Source organism: Alligator mississippiensis, chromosome 5 (genome assembly GCF_030867095.1).
Source record: "Alligator mississippiensis isolate rAllMis1 chromosome 5, rAllMis1, whole genome shotgun sequence".
Classification (NCBI taxonomy): Eukaryota; Metazoa; Chordata; order Crocodylia; family Alligatoridae; genus Alligator; species Alligator mississippiensis.
In genome coordinates, this window is record NC_081828.1 from 121,937,110 (window position 1) to 121,962,957 (window position 25,848).

Consider the following 25,848-nt stretch of genomic DNA (forward strand, 5'->3'; position numbering starts at 1 on the left):
AGGTGCTGGCCCTGATCTCTAGCTCCCCCTGACTGCAGATCCAGGAGAAGCCAGACAGGGTTATTTTGCCCCAAGTGGCACAACTTGCACTACACCAAAGTGCATGTCCGGGCACATGCGCTGAGGCAAAAAGCCCCTGCTCAAATTCGCACCACTTCTATTCAAATAGCTGCAAGTGCACATGCCTGCATGTGTGGCTGTTTCCTATGAGTCTGACTGTGATCTGACTCGACTGTAAATTAGGGCAAGTTCACTGAACACAATGGAATTACAGTAGTATAAAGGTAGTGTCAAACAGTAGTAGGCCTTAAGGATATGAACGGGAAGGCATTATTTTAGGGAGCTCTCAACTCATGAGGTGGGATCCTAGTTTTCTCTGTTAAAAATCCCAAACTCTGATAAAACCCCCCAAATCTGTGTTTCCATGATTAATATAAAATGCCACTATATACATAAATACACACACATCAGTTGAACACATTGTTTTATTAATATATTTACAATTTTAAGGCAATTAGGAAGCCTCAATCATTATAAAAACATAAATTCTAAATACCTATATTATTTGCACGTTTGATTTTGGTTTACCATGAAAAAAAAATCAGAGTTTCTCTTGCCTCTTTCACTCACCAGAATGCAGGTCCAGCTGTGGCTATCCTCCCTGCTGCTTTGTGGCACTGAGCAGTCCCAATATGATGGTAGCTCTCACTCCTAACCTGCAGCCCCCTGGCCACTCCCAGCCCTGCCAGTGCCCCTCACTCCCAGCCCCCTACCCCACCCCCAACCCTGCTGGTGCCCTTCACTCCAGACCCACAGCCCCCTGCCCCACCTTGGTCACACTGGTGCTGCTCACTCCTGAACAACAGCCCCCTACCCTACCCAGCCACCCCCACCCCCAGGCTCCAGCCCTCCAGGCCCTATTTACCCCAAAGGTTGCAGGAGGCAAAGTGATTCTGAGCCAGCCCTGGTGGGTCTCAGATTCTCAGGCCCTGCCCCATCCCCTCCCCTTCTGGACAGGGTTTAGGGTTTCGTGCCCTTTTTGCAAGCAGCTCTATGCAGGCTGAAACTCTGCCCATCAGTAGAGAGCTGTCTGCAAAAGGGGAAACCTGTGGTTTCCTGATTCAAAGGGAAAAATCTTAATTTTTCTCCTTTAAAGGGGAAAATCCACATTTTCCCATGTTATTCCACAGGAAACAAAAAACCCAGATCCTTGTACATAAGCATAGTCACGGATAACTGAAATACAAGTTTATTCCATTACTGCTTGATTCATTTTAGGATGGTCCTGAGTATTACTGTGTGTATGCTGCTGTCACAGTAAGTATTCTTTGAAGCAAAGCATAGATTGAACTTGTAAGTATGTGAAGTCCCAGGGTATCAAGGCATTAGGAAGGAACTTAGTTAAACAGAAGGGAAATCTCTTCAAGGACTGGGAAGAGCTTATGCCAGGGACTTTGTTCTGCTTGGGCAGTCTGCTGAAAACACAAAATTACCAGGCATGCTTCTGAAAACAGAAACAGAGTCCAAACCCCAAAATCAATGGGAATTTTGCCTGAGTGAGAACTGGGGCTGAAATTGTTTGATGCCTTAACATCAAGGCCCTCTGCTCCCACTTCATCAGAGCAGGGCCAGGATGGCCAGGGGCAAAGTCCCTGAACAGCTATGTCGTTTATTAGACTCCAGCTGTTCACAACCCTCAACTTTAGAGTTAGCTGCATTTCAGGGGTATTGTGTGAACATATAGCCTGTTTTTCAGAGGTGCTAAGTGTCACAACCAAATTAAGTACTGCCCATGCCACAAGCAAGAAATATATTAATCAAAACAGTTTTAATCTATACAAGGTAACTAAGGGTTAACTAACAAGATGAAAATAACAGTTTTTTTTCTGCGCATGTCAAAAAGAAATTTATTACTGCGCCACTAACAGAGATAAAAACTTTTGCCTTCTTTGCTTTATATAAATCATTGTAAGTGGTCGGAATGACAGGGGAGTGTCTGGGAGTGTTCCTATGATAACACCCTAGCGAAGACCACTATACAATTGGCGATTCTAATTAAATTTATGACGTGGCGAAAAACAATTGGCTAATATACAAATAAAACCCATCTTCACTTCCGTGAAGAAGGGGGACCTCCGTACGAACCTTGGAGACCTCTGATCACACGTATCAGAGTAACTGACAACTTGATCACTTGCCAGTGCCCCCCTTGCGTCTCGACCCAATCTTAAGACGTAAATCACCGACCTGCCGGCCCGATTTTTTTTCCGTTTATCTGCCCGACGAAAGACTTTCATGCAGACCGACCTTCGAACCTTAAGCTGTAACTAACCGAATATCTCTAACCTCCGTCTTTCACCACCTTAACGGCGTAAGTAAATAATCTTCCTTTGCAACTGATACGCGTCTGTGCCTAATTCCACTCCAAGCGTCATAAGTACCCACCTGACGGCCTTCAAAGGTCTCGTACCCTTCACTGCAGTGCACGGCAGTGACACTAAGCACCCACCACTTCATCTGAAGTCCATAGGGGTAGTAAGTGATCAGCACCTCTGAAAAACTCAAACCCCTGGTGTCCAAATTTGGCATATACGTATATAAATATCATGAGTCAGACACCTTTGAATGATCCAGTGAAAAACGCGCTGAACTAGACATCAAGATATTTATGTTCCAATCTCAGCTCTGCCACTGATCTACCGTTTGACCTTGGACAAATCACTTCTTCCTGCCTGTCTTTCCTTCTTGTTTTAATTTCACTGACAAGCTCTTTGAGACAGAGGCTCTCTTTTATTATATGTGAAAACACTGCCTAGGAAAAATGGAGCCCAGATTTCAGCAACTGTCATTATGTATAATGAATATAATTGCTTCACTGCTGAATGCAAGTGTAACTTCTGTGGAACACCAGTAGTTTCAAAGCAAAACACCAGCTACAGCACCTGGGACAGCAATGGAGATGCACTTATCCAAGCACTTGATAAGTCAGCCAGCATTTAACTGGGGAAAGCAGGAGGATGTAATAAGAAAGAGGAGAAATTCCAAGTTAATTATCCTACTGTGCAGCAACAAGAGACAGGTATATATACATATAACCAGTATAGTTCAAATTAAGCTTCTGACACGACTAAAATTCTTTACAATGAGAAAAAACGTCTGAGCTCTTGTCCTTCATGCAAATGTGAAAAATGACATAGGGATGAATGCTGGGTTCTTATGAGCAGCCCAATCACACTGCCCTTGCACAGGGGCCTACACAATGTATAGAAGGTAGGAATACTCCCTCAATTGAGCAGGAGGGATTTGTACAGCTGCTCCATGGTTATTACTATCCACAAGGGAGTCTATAAATCCACAGCAACATTGCAGCCTACCCAGTCTTCAACTCCCTCTTCTCAGGTCTCTGAAGAAAGCCAATGTAAAGTGTTTCTCCTTCCCCATAGGAGGTGCCAAATCCCACTGTGTAGCTTTCCTGCAGCCTGCACAAGTATATGTACTCCCTGCTGCAGCAGAACCAAACCAGTTCTGTTGCGATTTGGGTCTAGCCCATCCTTGGAGGGAGAGATAGCATTTTGCCCTTTAAATATATTCACAGCTATTTCTCAGCCTCAGCTGCAGACCTGTACTTAGCAGAACAGAGCAGAGAAACATGCTAATTTAAAGCTCTGGCACAGGCAGGCATACATTCTCCATACTATGACAGTTTTTAAATTTCCTGGAGATAGAAGGGTAAATCTCTTACAGTGACTGGAACACTGACTTTGCTAATCACCAGGCCTCTTATTAACACACTACTAGCTCTCTAGCTTATACTGCACCCACTGGGTTAGTGATCATATTGACTCTGATAGGCTCATAAACTTCCAAGGCAGACGTGCTATGGAAGGCAGGGGGCCAATGGGTGCCTATGTTTTAAATTGCTGTCTACTCCCCTGCTAAAGAAAAGGAATGCACAGTAATTTGCTTCTATGCACCCCAGCAATAGGCATGGAGCTAATCCACAAAGGGATTTAGGTACCCAAGTCTAACATATAGCTGATGTTGAGATTCTCTAAACCCCAGTTTAGGTGCCACCTAACCCTAGGGGCACCTACAAGTCTCTACGTGCTTAAGTTTTTCCCAACGATAAAATACAAAGGCAATTCACGGCTAATGCTGCCGGGCTGTTTGGAGCCCTCATTCAGGTCCGCAATTAGATAGGGCATTATCCTGGCTGTCTAGCTTGTAGAAAGTGAAAAATACACTCTGCAGCACTGTGGTTTCGGGAATTTATTCAGAATGCAAGACAATCTTGTACTCCAGTGATTATTTAATTATTCATTAATCATTAAAGAGCCTCCCCAAGGAGAAACTCCTCCACCCTGAGTGGCCAATGACCTGGTGTTTAAGGCACTCTCCTTAGGTATAGGAGACCTGGCCTCTAGTCCCTGCTCCAAAAATCAAACAGTGGGAATTGCGATCAGGTATCCCATCAGTTAGGTGGGGACACCAATGACCTGGGTCACTTTTTCTCTTCTCAAAAATCTTGTGAGAAAAGGCTGGCCTGACTCAGATGCCAAACTCCACCAAATAGTTCACAGCTGTGAAACCAGAGCAAAGTGAGGTGCCCAATTAACTTGGCCCTACTCCTCTCCTCAGGATCTTCCACAGGTTCTCAGGCCACTTCTTGTTCAACTTGCCATAGCCCATAGTACCTAACTCTCCTCATGGATTATATAGGGAGCTTGGAACCTACCTCAGGACTGAGGATTTCAATGGCCACAGAATATCTAATGATTAGGTACTATAACACTCAGCATTGCAATATCTAACTTCTTTGGTGAATTTGGCCACTATCCCTTATTTAAACACACACATTGTCACACTCTATAGTTGCCCAGAATGTTAAAGCTTACATTAGCATCACTGCAGTATTTTGAATCATTATGATAGAAATCCCTAGTTTTCTTTTTCTTTTCTTTCCTTTTCTTTTAAAGTAAAGACTGCCCCATGCAGTGTTCAGTACCTGATAATTACTGTTCAAGATCTACACTCTCCCCTCATGTTCTTGAGCTGGACTGAGAATGCACCTGAGAGACCTATCTGTCATCACTTGCAACTAAAATCAGTGACCAGGTATATGTTCTGCATCCAGGCACATGTTTTTATACAGTGCCAATCATATAATGTGTCTGGAATTATGTAATCTCTTATACAATGTCTTCTTCCCCTCCTCCCACCACACTGCTTTGAGATCAAATGAAAAAAAAAAAAATCTGCAGCTAGATTACTGCCCTAAGCACACACCTGCTGACATTTCATGCAGCTGTAATTGTAATTGGAAGGCTAAGTGTAACATCAGGAAAACCAACTTAATTAAAAGGAGTAAACATTAACAGGATGTGGAGCATATCAAGTAACTCCCATAACGGAGAAAGCCTGATATTTAAGATTGTGGGTTGCTCTAGGTCTGGCACAGATCTATTGCATTAGGTCTTTGAGAATGTGCCTGTGTTCTAATATATTGAAGCAAGAGAATAGGGCAAGGAGAAAAATGAGTTTACATTGATTTTGGTATGAGTTATGGTGACTCCCTCAGCCACAATGTAAAAAAAAAAAGTTATATCACAAGCCTGCACAATTAGACACTTTTTCAGTCAAAAATGCTAGCAAAAATTGTGGAATGGATTTCAAAACGATTAAAATACACAGCACACTGATACAATCAATGGTGCATTGCAAAGCAAAGAAAGAAAACGTCAGTCTATGGATTACTGTATGTGTATTGTAGAAACATGTTTTTTGCTAGGATAGATTTATTCTGCAGGGGAACTGATACTTGGAATGTAAACCTTTTTAAAAAAATGCATAATGATCTGGGAAAAAAAAATGAAACATAGGCATGAAGTAATCTATTACATATGTGCACTACACTAGTTTATGTGCCAAAAACAAATTTTAAAAACCAGACATCATCAATCTGAAGATAAATACATTGCTTTGTCTGCAAACATGCTAATTACTATTGATATAAATTCCTCCTAAAGATTACTAAAATTGAAAGAGATTAAAGAAAAAAAAACGGCTTAGCATTTCCCTATACAGGCAGCTATTCCTTTTTTTTTTTTGTGGGATCTCTTATGAAGGAATAGTTTGACTACTAAACAACCTACCACCAAGCAGAGTTAATAGTCACCTCCCACACTGCCTCCCTTTACTGGTTGTAATTACTAACATGCCAACAAACTGTAAACTAATAGACTGATTTGAAATAGTGTCTGGTTAATGTAATTATAGATATCATCAGTACTGGAAAAACAGAGTGTATTATGAATTACTGAAGATTTTAGAGTTTTCTTTTTTTAATCCCTGATTTGCCTTTTGGGTAAGCAATTTATTGATTATAGTAGGTGGCATATTACCAGACCTGTACAAAGCAAACATTGACCTCAATTCTGTCCCTTGTTCAGTAAGCACAACACTTGCACTTCTGTAGTGCCCCCCAGACATCACTGACAACATGTGAGCTTGCAGGTTGGCAAACTCTGAGTTTACAGGCGGGTCAACATGTCAGTTCACAGGTTTGCAGGGGATGGAGAGGGTTAGCTGTAGGGGATCTTCTTTAAGAATGAGGGCCTGCATTTGTAATGTATATAAGATTAGTTTAGTGTCTTCTATAATATATTCAGTATTCTGTTGCTGGGGAATATCTGCAAGCCACTGGGGAAAAAAAGAAAGAATCTTGACTATAGGGGCATTATGTAAAGGCCAAGAACATGCACTATTGAATCCTACTGCAGGTTCTAGCTATATCCATAACAAGATATGATGTCCCAGTACTCTCTGCTCCTTACCTCCTTTCTGTTCCTTGTGTTAGGAGCCTGATCCAATGCTGACAACATTAATGGCAGTTCATCCACCCTTTTTTGTTCAGGTCAGAGAAATGTTCAGGAATAATCTCTCTCGTTTCTAAGCATGTCTGGGCAAAGGCTAGGCTGGTATGTTTAGATAAAGCTGAACTGAACTTCCTTCTACAATCTTGCTTTCTGGGCATCCAGACAAAGAGCACAATCTAGGCCTTGAGCAGAGTCTGGGATATCTATACATATCTGCAAAGAAGATGAATCAGAATCCAAAGGACAGTTTATTCCCCAGTATTTCTGATCACCACCAAGCCGCACAAGAACCTCACTCTAGTGAGAGTAAGATAATGGATTGGCATCTCTACATGTGACTTAGATAATAAGCTGAGAAACTAATGGTTTGAGTGGGGAAGTAAAATGTTAAGAATACTCTTAATATTTATTTTTTGGATCAACAACAAACAAGCCAACTCTCTGATAAAATCCAGGCAAATGTATACTAGGATGAAATATACTACATCTCAAAAGGTTAATGGCTTCACAGAGCACAAGCAGGGACCATAGGGAAATGGTGGTTGTTGTTAATTCTTTAGTCAAATTTTACTGACTGGAAAATGCAACTAGCTAAATTAAACAAAAGCTGGATTTCCCTCTTCTGAAGGCTAAATCTATTACGCGTACCAGATAAAGAGAAAAGATATACTAACATTATCTACTACTTGGCCATATGGAGATATGATCAATTCCAGATTAATGTTAACAGTGCAAACAGTGCTGTATTGGCTATTAACTTGTATAGTGTTAAAAGCCTATAATTTAAAAGCATTTAGGTTATCACCTGGCACAGCATCTCCTTTGTATTAATAACAACTTTTTTTTTAAAGTACAAGGAAATATTATTATAAGGCTTTGACCTAAACTCAACAAAGCCAGAAAAATAGGCATAGGGCCAAATTATTTTCTTTAGCAATGATCTGTGAAGGGGGAAAATGTTTTTTTTTTTTCCTGAGGGGCAGGCAAAGTGGAAAGCTCTTTAAAATAATACAGATCTACCTAAAACAATAGAATTTTTTTTGTATATTTTGGGATTTCTTTTGTTTTTGGGGGGGGGGGGGAGGAGGTCCTTGCATGTGTGTCTGTGTTAGGGGCAGAGGGGGGGGAAGAATTCTGATTTCTTTCTTAATCTATTAAATCTAATCTTTGTTTGGCTGTAGAACACCTGAGTTCTCAAAGGTAAGGAAGTCATTCTTCTCAACACTAAAACTTAAGAGCAGACCAATGCTACATCTATAACAACACTTTTCTACCATGCATTTCACAAACAACCAAGTTAAAATAAGTGCCAATTTACAAGGTTTTTAAACAATCCTAATAGGACCAAAAAAAAAAAAAAATCACTTCTCTTAATCACTTCACTTGCTCTTTCTTCCTAATCTCTGGTCACTAATAATACAATCTTGAATCAAATTAAGTAGGTAACAACTAAAATTCTTGAATAAAACCCAGCATACAATCCAACATTTGAACCAAAAGAGAGCATTCTTTCTATCCATCACAAAGAAAAATTAGGTGCAAACTCTTTATTTTTCCCTTTTTCAGATTCTCACGAACTTGCTTCTTTGGGTCCAGGTGTTAGAGTAATGTCTGTTTCACCATCTCTTGTACTCTGAGGCTAAACACAGTCAAAAAGCCCAAGGCTGAATTGATTCAGTCTTTGCAGGTTAGTCTTATAGTCCAGACTCACAGCAGCAGGACTCTGCAGAGTTGCTCATCACTCACTCTTCCTGCTTCCAGGTGCCTCTGAGATTTGTAGTCCTCAGTTTCAGCCAGCACTAAATAAGCAGGGCAGGGTAGATCTATACTTGGGGGAAAGGAAGTTCAATCCCACCCTCCACGACAGTGTTTGCCTGGGCAGGGGTGGGGGGCAGTGAGCCAACCAGTGAGGTCAGTGAGCCAGCCCTTACTGCTCCAGCTAGGGAGCAGAGGGGCAGGGCCAGCCCTGCTCTCTGGAGCAGATAGCGCAGCCTAGCCCAGGACTGCAAAACTCTGGGATGTTGGGGGACTGTGATTTAACTTGAAGCAGGAAGGGGTCTGGGACAGAAGTTTTATAAACTGGTTTGACTTAAATCAGTTAAGTCTGATATTACATTCAGCCAGGTTTATCTTAAACCAGGTTCAGCCATTTTGAAACTAGTTTATGTGCACTGAACTTGTGTTTTGTTACAGGTTTAAACCAGTTTCTGATCATGTAAACCGGTTTGTGTGTAACTTCTGTCTCTAGCCTCAATCTATTGAAAACTTCTCCACAAATGAAATTCTTGTTTCATAGTTACTAACCATAATCAAAACATAACTCTGACCCTCCTAAAGCAGCTACATTGCTAGCTGCACTCTAGCATTAGCTTCTTTGCAAGCTAGAAAATAGTAATCGGAAGACCTTTTTCACTAAGGAAGGAGAGGCACTTATGATCCTAAGTGGCTAGGCCAAGTGCTTCTCAACCTTTTTAGATTCAAGGGACTCCTAGGCAAGTGCCAGCTCTTCATTTTTTCCATTCACAAGAAACGAATGAATTAATGGAGCAATTCTTTTTTGCAAAACTCAGAAAGAGCAACACAGGTCAGAACATTATTTTTTGACACTACAGATTTCCTATTTGAAATCTCTGGATTTATCCTGCGAGTCACACGTAGGTGTTTGCATGCCTTACAGAGGTAATATTGCACAGCAACCTGCAACATCCTTAAAAGGATCTCACAGAACCCTGGCTGAGAACCACTGGGCTAGGGCAAAGGCTGTACATAAAACAGCAAGCTCCTGTTTTCTGCAGTGCATGCTACAAATCCTCCTGCACACCACTGACACATACTACAAGCCTTTGATTTACACTTCTGAACAGCCAGTCTCTCTTCCTTGAGAGCTTTGCCTGTTTCATTTTTTCAAGGGTAAATGTCATACAGATGCACAATTCAAATCCCTAAGACATGGCACATTTAATCTTTAAGCCACTATCTCTAATTCAGCAGCAACCACTAGGGACTGAAACATGTTTCTTTCACAGCTGCTTGCCAACTCATATGAAATAAAATGGTGATTTCAGTCTTGTTCCTATCCTGCCAAATGTCCAACACGTAGAATTGCAGGGCTGGGGCGGGGAACTGAAAGATTATATAATCCAAGGCCGTCCAACTGGCAGCTGATGGGTCACACATCCCTGTAAAGGCTACTGATTAACCCCTTTGGGCTCCTACCCAGCCATCACTTGGTTGCCCAGGCATGTCATGCAGCGGGGATGGCACTGTACCTCGCACTATTGCAGCCTTCACAGAATGTAGCCCTTAGCTCTTGAGAAGTGGAACAGCCCTGATCTAGTTCAACCCATTGTGCAAAAGGCAAGATGCATTATTTCTCTACGATCCCAGGCAAATGCCCATTCAGCCTCTTCTTGAAAACCTCCAATGAAGGAGACGCTACAACTTCCCTAGAAAATTTGTTCCACTGCCCTACTGTTCTGAAAGAAAGGTTTTGTTTGTTTGTTTTTAAATTGATATTTCATTTAAATCTGCTTTGCTGCATTTTTTTACAGTTTGCTTTGTGTCCTGCCCTCTGAGGCAAGGGGAAATATTTGTTCTCCCTCTTCTCTAGGGCAGCCTTTTAAACATTTGAGAATTGCTATCATGTCCCCACCCTTAAAATTCTTGTCAACAACTTACACACACCTAGTTATTTCAGTTTTCCCTCATACAGCTTGCATCCCAACCCCTTCATCATCTTTGGAGCTTGCCTCTAGATCCCCTCCAGTTACTCTACCTTCTTCTTAAACTGAGAAATCCCAAAACTGCACACACTATTTCAGTTGAGACTTATAACCAGCAGTGAGTAAGACAGTAATATCACCTCCCCTGTTTTATTTACTATGACGCAGTTAAGGCAACCCAAAACAGCATTTGGGGATTTTTTGGGCAGCTACATTGTTTTGCTGGCTCATTGAGTTTGTGATCCATCAAAACCCACAGATTCTTCTCAGCAATGTTGCTGCCTAAACAATTGCTTCCTATTACGTATTTGTGCATTTGCTTTTTCTTCTCTAAGAGTAGCACCTTACATTTGTCTTGGCAGAATGTCATGTTATGATCTAGTGATCAGTTCTCTAATCCTTTTGAATTCTAGTCCTGGCCTTCCAAGTGTTTCCAACCCGTCCCAGTTTTGTCTCATCTGGAAGCATGGACATCTCTATTCTTACATCCAAATCACAAACAGAAATTGTTAAACACCAGACCTGGAACAGAATCTTGTTGAATCCCAGTTGGATCAAGGTCAGAATGACAGGAGGTTTGGTTTCATTATAGTTACTGTTTACTTGTAGTTATTCAGCTAATTATGCATCCACCTAATAGTAATTCTATCTAGCCCACATCTCCCTAGATCACTGAAGATAATGGCATTCGTTTTATCCACCAAAAAAGTTACTTTGACAAAGAAGTATATCAAGTTGATCTGACAAGATTTGCTCTTAACAAATCCATGCTGGCTGTTAGTGATCACCAGGAATCCTGGTTTTCTCCAATAAAAAATCTCAAATTCTCTGATAAAAAAATTGTAAATTCTCTGATAAAACCCCTAAATCCATGATTAAAATGAAAGGCCCCACCTCCAGCCCCCTCTCCACAGCATTCCTGGCCCTGCTGGTGTCCCCTCACTCCTCCCACAGCCCTCCTAGCCCTGCTTGTGCCTCTCCTCCCCACAGCCCCCCAGCCCTGCTTGTGCCCCTCACTCCCCCTCACAGCCTCCCCCAGTCCTGCTGGTGTCACTCACCCCCTACCAACAGCCCCTGTCACCTTAGCCCTGCCAGAGGGGGACCCCATCTCCTAGGGCTATGGGGGCAGGAGGCAGCGGCTGTTGCAGCAGAGCGGAGCCCAGCTGCCCCACTGCTGCTTGCCTGCTACAGGCTCGGGGGGGAGGGGGTGGCTCCCTGATGCTGCATGTGGAGGAGATGCATCGCTAGGGCACCGCAGAGCTTGCAGCGGCAAACAGCTTACCTGCATTGACCTGCTCTGCCTGGCAGCACCAGATTGCACCTGCTGAGCTACAGAGGGACAGGGGGAGGGCAGCAGGGTGGAAGCCCAAGCCTGCAGCGGGCAGCCCACCTCCACCCCCTGCTCCACCCACAGATCTGGTGTGCACGGGTCTCCCTTGCCCCCCTGGAGTACATGCAGCAGTGGGGAGCTGCCCCCCAGATGTGTTGCCTGCAGCCCCATCCCTGCCGGGGCCCTGCAGCCATGTATTGTAGCCCCAGGCCCCAAGCCCTGCCTGGCTCCCTCCCTATGAGGCCTCAATCCCCCTTTGCCACTTACCTACAGGAGCTGCTCTCCAGGTTACCTGACTGCCATGTGCATGTATATGCACATGGCGCACCCTGGTTGACTGCCCTGCTCCCACTCCCTCCCAGTCCCCTTGCAGGCTGGAACTCTGCCAGCCTGCATAAGGCTCGTTGCAAAACTTGCTTTCTCTGCTAAAATGAGAAATCCGCATTTTACTTTGGTAAGGGGGGGAAATCCGTGTTTTACTCCATCTTTCCATGGGAAATGGAAAACCCAGATTCCTGGTGATCATCCTTCCTTCTGCAAGTATTTACAAATATGCACTCCAGTAAGCAAGACCAGGAGGAGTCCTATTGGCTAAGTACAGACCATCAAAAAGCCACAAGCTGAATCAATTCAGTCTTTGCAGGTTAGTCTAAACTGCAGAGATTAAACTGAGAAACAACTGGACACACATTTACTTTCGATTCAGGCAATGCAGCCATATGTCTGCAATAGCTCAGGGCAGAAGCTGGGAAGCGCTAGAGCACAGGTGTCTGGTATGTAGCCAGCATGGGCTGTGTGTTCACTTCCTCTTCCTGCTGCCCCTGAGGTCTCTGGGATTTGCAGTCCAGACTCACAGCAGTAGGACTCTGCAGGGTTGCTCATCACTTCCTCTCTCTGCTTCCAGACACCTCTGAGATTTGTACTCCAAAGTCAGAGCCAGTAGTAAGTTTCAGCAAATTTAGCAGCAGGGCAGCTCTGTACTCAGGGGAAGGTGGGTCTAACCCCCCTCCCTGGCCCAAGACACCTGGAGCAGACAGCACAGGCCAGCCCAGAGGTATAAAGCATGCTGGTATGCTAGGGAACTGTGATTTAACTTGAACCAGGAACACTTGAACCTTAACTTGAACCTGGACAGATGTTTCTTAAACTGCTTTGACTCAAATCAGTTAAATCTGATACTACATTCAACCAGGTTTATCTTAAATCAGTTTCAGCCGTTTTGAAACCGGTTTATGTACACTGAGCTTCTGTTCTTGTACAGGTTTAAACCAGTTTCCGATTACTTAAACCAGTTTATGCGTAACTTCTGTTCCTAGCCATTGTGCTCAATGGGTAAAGAGTAAGAGGCAATCTCTGCCCCAAAGAGCTGACCACCCAAATAGGCCAAATAGGCACAGAGTGGAACAGGAAAGAGAGCCACAGCAAAGGCCCCTGCCACATGTTACATATATTATGTAATTAACTGGTCAATTGTGCAATAAATTTAAACCAGCCACACATGTAAAATAAGACCAGCTATACTGCAAAGTAATTATTACACAATTAACTCATTTATCGCACAATAAATTTAGACCAGCCAGATGTGCAAAGTAATCATCAGGCCATAAAAATGTCCATCCATCTATAAAAAGAGCCAACCAGCTACAAAGTCTAGGGACCTAACCCAGATCTCAGCAAGTATCTAGTCAACCAGACTGCACTCCTCCTCAAGCCATCATAGCTGATGCAGATTAACAACATTTGTGGTAGTGCCAACAGAAAGACCACAGACTGAACAGAGACAGAACTAGTCTGAGGGAACCAAGGGGTCCAGAGCAACAATGCAAGTCCCAAATTCCAGCTGTTGTTCTGGACTTAAGTGAAAGTGATGTCATTATATAGATCTTCTCAAGCTCAGACTGGCTAAGATGTATCTTACTTCAGGTCAGCACAGGCTCATTGGTTTCATAGTGGATCCCAGAGTCCTAAGAAACTAAGTGTGGCAGACATCACAGAAAAAACCTGCTCTTTTTAATTCACCTGCCCAAAAGAGGGATGAAGGGGTAGAACAGCCAAACATCTCATTATTGTGTTCAGGAGGCTCAATTTCCAGCAGTTTTAACAAACTGATTTCCTCTTGTTTCCCAGAGAGCCCTTTTTCTTAACAGCATTTGGGTGGCCTCAGTTATCTGGACTAATTCCAATTTAAAATTATGCTGGCTTTTATCAATAATTTTGGGTAAAATGCTGAGTTGGACTTTTAAACAAACTAAATATCCCCCATGATGCATGCAGGGGCCTATAGAAAAGCAATGAAGTATATTGGTGAGGCAATCTGGGGAAAACTTGCTCTGCTGCTGCTTCTGCTGAACCTGGTCTGTGAATTAACAGGGGACATCTGCACACAAAACACCTTGAGGAAAAATGTCTGCTGTCAGGGTAGTAATGAAGTCACAAAGAGATATTATCAAACACGAAGGCGTGATCCTCTGAGAGACCTCAAGAGTAAAAAAAAAAATAGGTCTTGAGATCAAGGAGCATACATGACATTTCATTTGTAGTTATATAAAATAAAGAAAGACAGCCAATCCTGATATAGCTTTTAGAAGAAAATGCAATGAAAATCATTATGTACTTAAACTGACCAACTGCATTCACCTTTTTGGACTCCTGCTACACTGGAGGGTGAGAGAGATCCTGCAGCTCACAGGCCTGGAACTGGGTACAGGAGAACCTTCAAGAGATACCAACACCTATGTTGTGCCTCTCCCTCCTCCCAGTTTATCCTGGGGATAAACTACAGGAAGGAGCCAGCCAGAAATCCCAGCTAGTAGGAGCAGCTGCAAAAGCAGCCAAGGCAGGTAACTTTAGACTCTGGTGTCATCAGGGACATCTACAGTCCTGAGGGGATGGCTCCAGCCCTGTGCTTACTGCCTGCTTGCCTCAACACTTTTCACAGTCTTTTCACCTCCGCTTTTCTCTACGCTTCCCTGTTTCCATCTCTTCTCCCCTGCTAAGCTCCCCTTAGTCCCCCTTCCCATTAGTGCCCCTCTTCTCTTTAGTCCTTCCACTCAATTTAGCTAAAACTCCCCTAACTGAACCTCTCTCTCTAGTACCTTGTGTCCATCTTATCTCTTTAGACTCCACAGCAGATTTTCTACTCCGTGTACACACAGTGCTCATCATAATGAGGCCCCATTTTTGGTTGACACTTAGGCACTACCATAATAAAACATAGTTAATAATCATCATGATCATCTGTTTGAAATGGCACGGTCAAAATGTCTATCAGTTTCCTGCCACAAGGGCATGAGATGAATCCCAAAGACTGAGCAGTTTTCTTTTGATTCTCAAATAGTACAGCTTTTCTCAGTTCTCAACAGAATATATGAGCTGTCTTAATTTCAGGGTTTTTAATCTGCTTCTGAGCCTAGTTAAATCTCACTGATTAACTGGAAACAATAAATACACTATTTTTGCACAGAGTAATCAGTCGCCGCACACAAAGGTGGGGATAAGCTGGTTGCCTCAAGAAAAACAATTAGAAAGCAGCCTCATACATGGCAGATCTGTTTCACTACAGCAGATAGATTGTTAAATATATATATGTATTTAATATTTTTACCAGTCCACCTGGATTTACCTGTAGTAAGAAGTCTGAGTCAACAACAAAATTCAAAGTGGATACAATCTCATTAGCAAGAAAAACAGTAGTTGGCTAAGAAGAATGCATATGGGCAAGATACAATGGCAAATTATGTGCTCCTGAATGTTAAGTTGTTGCAGAACATCTCAGCTTCTTTTCCACATTGCAGCAAAAAAACATAAAAGTGAAATATAGGTGGAACAAAATCCTCTTGTTATGAGTATGCAAAGAACATTAACCTATTTAAACTAACTCATCTGTTCTGGTCAACAGCTTATGAGTATTTCTGAACATTTCAGTCACCTGAAAAGACAGTAAGAGCCACATACACACTTCATTACCCAGTTAACATTTTAGATCATGGATGATTAACAGATATCTAAAATGTTGTGCGTCACTTCAGGGGGGCTTTGGTTTATGTCTCATTTCCTGGCTGTGTCTATCCGCAGTGTTTCTCTCTCATTTCAGGCAGATAAAGTGGGGGTGGATAGTGAGGAGGGAGGGCTCTTATGCCGCACATTAGCTATAGTGATCCCAGATCCATCATTATAAGCAAAGAAAAATTTCTTTAGGGAATAGAGAACCTATAGCTTGCATATAGCTTAGGGAACCTATAACTTGCATCCATCTATCCATCCCACATCGGTTACCATGGCATGCAAGTGCCCAGCCATCAAATCCCAAAACTTAATATCCAACATGTCATCTACTTTCCCCGCTTAAATCCAAAGGATGGTTCCTCTCATATCCTTCCTTCCATTTTGTTACTGTACTGAGAAAGCTAAGCCAGCGATGCAAGTTTTGCATCTTTAGTTTTGCACAATTTCTTTCCATACGTGCCTAAGTCTCACTGACTTCAAGTCTAGTTCATATTTCATCTTGATGCTACTCACTACCAAGGCAACAACACTATGGATAACAAATAATCTCAACTCCCAGGATTAAATAAGCCGTATTACCACAGGGACAAATTTATTTTGAAAGCACTCTTGGTATCCTGCCCAGTTACCTGCTCCTTCTTCAAAACAAAAAGGTATATGTGGGTCCTCGTTGTGCTCTGGCTATCTTTCCTTTTAGTGTTCTGAAATCAGAGATGTTTATATGATCCTTTATTCTTCTTATACAATCCTTTATTCTTCTCCCAGTTGAGGTGGTCTGAGATGGGAAGTACTAAGGAAGTAGGCTCACGTTCTTTATTCTCTCTTTATGTTATAAAGGAGACCCGAGAGTTTTGATGTTTTTAGGAGTTCCCCCCAAACACAAACACACTTCTGGAGCATTTTTTACTTTACACTTTCAAGTTCTGTCTACTCTGGAAAGAATGATGTGATGATAAAGGACCAATGTCACAAGACTAAAATTCTGAGCAGCAGACTACACTTAAAGAAAAACAATGACTACTTACATATAATATGTAGGATACAATCCTTCGAAGTACCAGCAATGCTTTTTGGCCTCTGTACACTAGAAAGAAAAACAAAATGACCTCAGCATTATTATTTATGCAACTTCTACTTGCTGGTTTACAATAACTACAAATATCAAATAAACATGCATAACATTATAAATTCAGACAATAAAACACAGATCTTTGCTCCCAAAGATTTTATCATGTTAAAGATAAGTTACTAAATTATCCATCTTCAACTCTATTATTCACAGCTGGGTCCCAGATCCTGCCCTGATAAGCCTGAAGATGGCCCTTTTCAACCACATGGAAGCATCCTTAATTGAGCTACTGCAGCACCATTCACATGACTATGCAGTTAAATAGTTACTAGTTAACAGCACAGATATAATAATCTTTACGTAAACTCTGATGCAGATTAAATAGAGCTGGGAGAGGCAAAGGTGAGAGACAGTATTTGGGTATTCTCTTATTTTTCTAAATAGAAACATTTGGATGCTTAACTTGCTGGGATCCTTTGACCCCAGCTGACTTCCTGCCCTTTGGGCAGGGAGCTAGACCCGATGATCTTACAAGGTCCCTTCCAGTCCTAATGTCTATGAAATCTAAAAGCAAAATAAAAATTAATTGCCATTTCAAAGGGACAGATTGAAGTTTCTATGAAAGGAAACTGCTGGTCGCAATACGGTGCATGTGTGTCGGGGGGAGGGGGGGGGAAAGAGGGGGAGGAGAAGGGGGGTGTTCCAGTGGTTTCCTTCGAAGTTATGGCATCACATGTCATGGAGACAAAACATTCTGGGATATCTTCCATAGAACAGGAGGATTTTGTTTTGCTTGAGTTACCCCCCCAGCTGAATACCCTGCCAACTTAGTTCCATGAGCATTCAGCACCTCAGGAGTGGTATACCCAAGTTCCAGGTTAGCTCTGCTAAAAAAAAAAAAAAAAATCACCGCTTATGAAAGCTGATTAGCCTCTCTGACGATCAGGAATTCTGAATTAATTCAGGTAGAACCGACAGCAAGAAAAGGCTTTTAGATCTCTACCTCCACTCTTCACGAATGAGGCTACCTGCTCTATATTAAGCACATAATGAACTGATTCTAATGTAGGAATCTAGATCTGAAAGGGGCCTCTTGAACAACGGAGTCCAGTCACCTCCATTGGAGGGAACCATTTATCCAAAAGAGCCCATAGAATCATCCACTCCGGCTCCTCATGCGTAACACAGCCACGGTGCACCCTGGGGAAAAAAAATCCCCTATGATGAGCCACAGGTAATGAACACAGCAGACATGAGCACTGGTAATGTCTTGGCCACAGCAATGACAGAGTTTGTTAGGTTAAAATATCCTTGGTTGACCCTAGGAAGAAGAGGACCATGTCCCAAGTAAGAGGGAGGTTTTTTAAAAAAAAAAAAAAACACCCAACAAAACAAAACAGTGCTGCTTGCCAATTCTTTCCTGACTCATAACATGAAAATTAATTTGATCCTGAGCAAATAAGTAAAACTTTCTAGCCAGGCACTTACGAGGCTACTAATAAGTACCTTATAAGAGTCAAACAGCCAAACTCTCAGCACCAACTTACACCAATATCCAGGGCTTCAGAGGAAACTTACATACCCAAGTGGCACTTATTCAACTGTGCAACTGCCAGTTTTGGTGAATACACATATAGATCTTATTTCACATATATAGTGGACACACGTGTACAGGTATATATGTAGCCAGGTACCTACCCAGCCACTGTGTAGCCTACTGAGAACGTATAGTAGCAGTGGATGTTTGTGTGTCCATACTGGGTGTGTCTACATGTGCCGCTATGGTGCCAATGTTACTGTGCCGTCATTTAGTACTTCCTTTTGGAAGTACTAAAAGATGGCATGGTAATTTTAGGCACTACATTGCCATAACGATGCACTATAACAAGGGAGCATGTCACTACAGTGACGTAGCTGCGGCACCAGTTTTTGTCCACAGATGCTATGTCGCCATAGCGCTTTGCTACAGTGACGTAGCGTCATGTGTAGATGTGCCCTCTGTGTAGGTAAAAGAAACACAAACAGTGCAGTTCCTGGGATATTGGTGAAACGAACACATGGTGGATCAGTGGTAGGAACAGAAGGATTGACAGAGCTGGGAGTATAAAAACAATGATTCTTAACTGGTATGCCATAGCAACTTGTAGTGCCATGAGATCTTTTTAAGGGTGCTGCAGAGTGTCACGCAATATTAGCACTGTTAAAGGGGCAAACAACCGACAACTGATCCCAGAAGAATGGTTCTGTTTTTCCGTAGCCAAAACAACAAGAGAAAGCTAAAAACTGGCATTTTCTAAGGAGTGCCTTGAATCTAATAAGGTTGAGAACCACTGGTATATAAATTCATAGATTTTTGGAAGAACTGAGAGGAAATGATTAAAACTGGCAGACTTTTATACACTGTAGAAAGAGTACTTCACCCAAGTGTTGCCTGTTTTACTAACAAGGACTAGGGACAGAAATTAGACATAAACCAGTATAAGTGATAAGAAACCGGTTCAAATCGGTAACACAACAGAAGTTCAGTGCACGTAAACTGCTTTCAAAATGGCCGAAACCAATTTAAGATAAACCTAAATGGAGGTAGTATTAGACTTAACTGATTTAGGTTAAACTGGTGTATTGAACTTCTGTCCCAGATCCCCTCCAGATTCAAGTTAATTGTCAGTCCCCAAGTTACCCAGGATGCTTTGCATCTCTCCTGCAAACCCCACCTTGCAGGGTGGGTTGGTTAGCTTTGGTCAAAGCTGTCTGCCCCAGCCAAGCAGGGAGGTATGCTCTAGCATCCCCTAGCTTCTGGCTTGAGCCACTGCAGGTACGCAGGTGCATTTCCAGAATCAAAAGTGAATGTCTGTTCACTTGCTTATTGGTTCAATCTACTCAGGTTAGACTAACCTGTGAAGATTGAATTGATTCATCCTCCGGCTTTTTGACTGTCTGTACTTAGCCTAGTACATGAACACTTTGAGGAAACCCTTACCATATTATAGAACAACCCCTTTCACCCTCTGGCCCACACACGCACAGGTCACAAAAAGGTATTTATAAAAAAAAAAAAAATCCACCTGGATTTAAATTAGGAAATAGATTTTTCTCCCCCTTTTTCCCCAAACTGTAATGTTTAATCTAGCTCCACTCCCATGTCACTGTATCAGTGTAAACCTGGCAGCTGGTGCACTGGATTAGCAAAAAGCACTTCAGCACTTTTCCTTTAGGAGATGCTGGACTTCAATGGCTCTTAGCTGCTTGCAATTTAATTTCAGCTGCATCCAGTAAAGCCTCTGGAAAATTGCATTTCAGAATCTAGTCTGACATGTGCCAAGTAAGGCATTTTTTTCTGCCTCTGAACCCATTTGACCCACTGTTTTTCTTAACATCCTCAAAGCCCTCTTCAAATCTCACATTTTTTATCAGTTGTTTGCAAGGCAATGTTTGAGTTCCTGGAGTTCGCAAGTTATCTGTTTGAAAGAGGCTTTTATTTCCACTCATTCTGTATATCCTTCCTTGCCTGCCAAGCATTCCCTAATCCACTTGATAAGTTTTGTAACTCATTTTCACCACTTCCTTCTCAAATTTTCCAAGTTGAATCAGCAGCTACAATCCTGCCCAAATGCTCCAGCCTAGGAAAGCTCTGCTAATAACTAACTTCTTTCCAGCCTTTGTAGGTAAAACGCTTCGTATGAAGTATTATATTATCACAACGTGATGCAAAACATTTCTACAGAGTCCTTCAAACACTATATGCAAGCAAGCAATGAACCAACCTTACAGCTGAAATGGCCAATGATCAGATTTGCCTCTGAAAAAACAGCTTATGGCACTTCTTACTCAATTAAAACTTTCACTGACCTCTTGCTGAGTGAGAGAGCACTCAAAACAGGCAGAAGGGTCCAAACCACAATTGCTACTTCTGCAATCAGCTATTATAGGCCTGTTATATAAATCCCAGGAATTCCTGACCTATGAGGACCTAAATACTTTGAGTTGCTCAGCTGCTAGAGAGATTGGTATATGAAGAATTCAGATACAGGTGAACATTTCTCCTTCGCCTCACCTTTGAAGCAGGCTGCACAGCCTCATCTATCTATCTATCTATCTATCTATCTATCTATCTATCTATCTATCTATCTATCTATCTATCTATCTATCTATCTATCTATCTATCTATCTATCCACTGTATGATTATGACTCTCATGTCCGAATTCTTCCTTCTAGTGCAGTCAACTGACATCTGGATGAGGGCACTGGAGAACAGAATTTGACCCATTTCAAATGTTCAGCTCTGAATGAGGTCCCCCAAGGATGCTGTCACTCCAGCATCTTTGGGAATTGGAGTTAAACACACATTTGCTATGAAAAATGGATGCATCTCTCTCTGAATCCATAAATCTACACCAAGAGGGAAGATTATGAAAAATTCTGCTGGAAAGCAGATGTACCATTGCAGTAAAAATCATGTGACCTCATTCAAGTTAAGATAATTTCTTTGTCTTCCAAAGGGTTCGGGGGAAAATTATATTTTTGTTTCAAAACCATTAACTCAACAAACTGGACTTTAATGGAATAATTCAACTACTGAGGCAGTACTTCTCCCTGGTTCAGGTTTCTCTGCATTTCTGAACTCTGTATTAATCCCCCTCCTCAATTTGAAATAGGGGCCTGATGACAAGGAAGGGAAATTGTGCCTCAGAGGTACAAAGGCATGCAGCTCCTTTTCACTGACTGACAGATTTAGTATAGTTTTGAGCCCATGGCTATCAGTTAGGGCTATCACAAACTGCTCTAACATGCACTGAGACATGCAATCGTAACTGGCACCCGGATGGCCCTTCCTCTCCATGCAGAATTTAGGGAAGCTTAGAATCACAATCTGAATCAAATGCCATAGTGGTGGGTATGGCTTAAAGACTAAGGTTTAAACACTGTAGTATAATAATAATTAAACTAACCTTTCAAATATCACAGTTACAGTAATAGGACTTTTCATTTGCAGCAGACAGCCCCTAATTAAAAGGGTCTAAATGCAGCAAACGTTAATTAAGCTTCAAAATATCACACCTGTTAAACAAATATGATTTTTCATATTTTACTGACCTTGGGTAAGCCATTTTGTCTGTATGTGAGTGGCAGAACCAGGATTAGAACTGCTAATCTGCAGTGCAAGGATTGAAGAACAATGGCGCTTAATGATGAGTGGACAGGAAGGGATGAAGGAAAAGGTACAGAAGGTGACCAATATAACCTGGTTATTAATCCCAGGAAACTTCCTACACTGAAGCCAGTTTTGCTATTGTTATACATTATAAGTGGTCAGAAATCTTTAGACCAGAGAAGCAGACCAATCTAGTTCCTCTTAAGGAATCTATAGGACTAACAAATCATATGTTTTTATTTTTATTTACATTTTGGCAATTTCTCTGTCAGCAATGAGCTGATTTTAGCAACTACCACCTTTACCAATTTAATGCCTCTCTCATGACTAATGCAAGGTGACACTACAGCCCCAGACCAAGAGAAAAAGAAACTGTGGTAGGGAAAGTTTCCACTAGGTTTTCTGGAGTATAAACTGTTTTGTTTTTTTGTTCTGGGTTTGTACAAGACTTACTGTAATGGGATCCTAGGCTAGGAGTGGGTTTCCTAAATATGGCAATAGCACAAACAAATAAGAGTCCCCGACTACTGCTAGATATCAATATTCCTCCTCTTGGTCTATGTCTGCTAATGAAAGTCACTGTAATCTTACTACAACTAAGTATGTATAGTATCATAGTACCAAAAGGTCTCAAAAATCGAAACTATGCCCCCTTGTGTCAGGTGATATACAAAGAGGCAGTGCCTGACTCAAAGAACTTCAGATAAGTGTTTTGTTTAGGTCATCAGAAAACCAGTAGTAAGACCGGTAGCAGGCTTGATTACCTGTAAATCACAAGACTATGACCTTGCTGGGTTTTTAATTTTTCTTATGGAAAGCGACCCTCCACTTCAGCTGGAAAAACATTTTATTTCATATTCTTTATCAATGTTGCTATCTCTTTATTATAAAAATATAAATAAATACAGGAATGCTAACTGTTCATTTTTTAAATGAGTGATTCAGGTTTAATTGGTGTGCATAAGTCATTTCTGGGGAATTAATGCCCTGTGAATTAGCCAGATTGTTTGAACCATTTCTCTCAGGACTGTGGTATCTAGAAAAAACACAGATGAGACATGCATCTGCTTCCCTGACAGACTACCGCAGATTGTTTTCTTTGAAGTGACTTGCAAGCTGTGCTTACTGACAATCCCTGAATTCATTCGGGTTTCCTCTTAACAAAGGAAATACACTTTCTACCACAGACCAAAGCTGCTTTCTTAAATGACTCTGCTATTTAACACACTGGGTGGGAAAAAAGAAGTTACTAACCTGACAACTATTTCTGAGGTCACCATATGATGAGGATAAGAGTCTGTGGGCCTGGTCTGGGGGAGTAGAGAGCAGGCAGTCTGCTAAATGTCTGGATCGGTTCTGCAGATTGTTACTTACGTCTTGCAGGATTCACTAAAATGCTAGAGAGCAGAATCCTCCTCCACAACACATATCATTATCTTCAGGTTCACCAGCAAATTCAAAGATACTGGGTCAATCTGATCAATTAATTATCTTGTGTGCTCAAGGGAACAATGTATTCACTCCCACTACTTTCACAAGAGATGGGGGAAGGGGTGGAGTAAAGTACTTTGTAGGCATTAAACATTTTCATAAACATTCATATAAATGTGCAATCCATTTTCTTAAGGGAAGCAGTGAAAAAAAAGAAAGCTTTTCTGGGTAGAAGATTTTTATTTTTGAAGGCACATCCAAGCTTCAAGTTTGTGAAGTCTGGTCTAATCCAGTTTCTGTAAATTGACACAAGATTGTATTGACTGCTGAATTGATGGAGCTGTAACAATTTTAATCAACTAGAGATTTGGCCTCATTTTGTTTTCCAGCCTGACAAGAGGCAAGCTGTAACAATATAGCTTTCCCTGCAAACATGAGAACTTGGCAGGAGGTGAATGTCAAGAGCAAAATTTAGTCCTATAACCATCACAGAAACGGCTTTCAACATTTTTATGGCAACTCTGTCAGCCAGCACTCACCACCACTCAGCTAAATTGCCCTAGAAGCCAGGGTACTGCAAAGTCCTATTCTCATGGCTGAGGACCCATTGAGGATTAAAGTATCCAAATCAAACAGGATGAAATAATGGTAATACAACATAAACTCCATAAGAATCTCCTCAATAAGGACTTAAATAACTGAGCAATACCCAGCATAAATTAGTCCACCAAGTGTTTAGGACTGGACATCTATTTCCATACAAACTAGTTTGTATGGAAATAGATTCCTTCTTCCTAGAGATTAGGAAGAATTTGCTGACTATGAGGGCAGTCAAGCATTTAAACAGGCTACCTAGAGGGGTTGTGGAACCTCCATCCCTGGAAATTTTCAAGAGCAGCTTAGATGGACACTCAGCTAGGATGGTTTAGTCAGGAAAGATCCTGCTTTTAGCAGCAGGCTGGATAGGTTGGCCTTATGTGGTCCCTTCCATCCCTATTTTCCTATAATCCATGATGGATACTGCTGAGTTTGGATGGCATGAGGAGGACAGAGCTATGGCATCCTGACCATGTGGCTGCTGGAATGTGATGGCAAAGGGGTTCCAGACTCTGGCTAAGCTCTAGAGGCATGCTCTTGAGCCAACTTCAGACTTATGCCAAGGGCTGCCCCCATCTGACTCAGTTGTAAATGGGTACTGGGTCATTTGAACTGTGAACCCAAAGGTAGTTGGATGTGACACTTAGCCACAGCAGCCTCTTGTGTGCCAAGAGCCAAAGAAACTCCTGTGCTTTGACTACATTAGCTCAATGGACTATTTGGTTCATTCAGACCTTAAACTTTTTTGACAATGCACCTCCATAGTATCTGAGGATCAACTGGTCATACCCATTGCCTCTGCTGGGCAATATTCCCTTAAAGGAACTTCTCACAGAAGTCATTTGCATGGGTTTACCACTGTTTTGTCTGCCTGGCAGACAGAAAAGACTGCATGCAGGAATGGGCAATAAAGGGTAGGTGTCAGTGGTTGAGCCTGACAGTACTTTAGGGATTTGACCTCTACATCAATTCAGCAACTGCAATACCTTTCACTCAAGCAAATGAAATCTGGAATTATTCTGAAGCACAAGCTCTTTACTGCAGATGGGCTGCTGAAGCCAGTGGGAGTTCTGCATACAGGAGGCTTGATGGATCAGGCCTGTAGTCTGAAAGATAAGCTTAGTGATATTGCTCTTTCATAGATAAGCAACAGCAAAGAATCCCACCTGTCAGATTTACAGTTTTCCGGACATCTGGGTGGCACTTTTCACTGTCAGTGGAACAGTGAAACTGATCTGCTATAGACCGTGTGGTTTCACTTAGCTTGGTTTGAATTCACCCAGTTCATTCTTATTTCCTACCCAGGAGTCACTTTTGCTCTCATCTGACAGTGACAATCTCCCAGGCTCCCAACTACCAGGCTAAGTATAAGCGATTAGTAGAAGTCTACTTAAGTGCCAGAGTGACTTACCAATTTTTGCAGGTTGATCATGGCATAAAGCTCTAATTTCCAAGTCATTTTGTGGCAGCCCTGCACCTCAATGCTGACTAGCGAAGAAGCCCCACCCATCAGCAGTGATTGGTGGTGAGGCCCTGGTGGGAGGAGGGACGAGGCAGCAGCAACTATCTTGTCGCTGCCCTTCAAGCCGTCCCGCCAGCCAGCATCTTCCCTGCCCGGCAGTAAGGACTGTTGGCTCCCACTAGGGAGACAGCATTTTATTTTCAT

The 25,848-nt window shown here is 42.1% G+C and overlaps 1 protein-coding gene across 1 annotated transcript in view; it reads right to left on the reverse strand.

The window, feature by feature from the left end:
* Positions 1-25,848, reverse strand: part of VOPP1 (VOPP1 WW domain binding protein) — a 109,387-nt gene that overhangs the window by 25,568 nt on the left and 57,971 nt on the right. Inside the window, exon 2 of the mRNA XM_006275622.4 lies at positions 16,958-17,016. Within this exon, the coding sequence (XP_006275684.1) occupies positions 16,958-17,016 (59 nt within the window). The remainder of the gene's footprint in view (positions 1-16,957; positions 17,017-25,848) is intronic.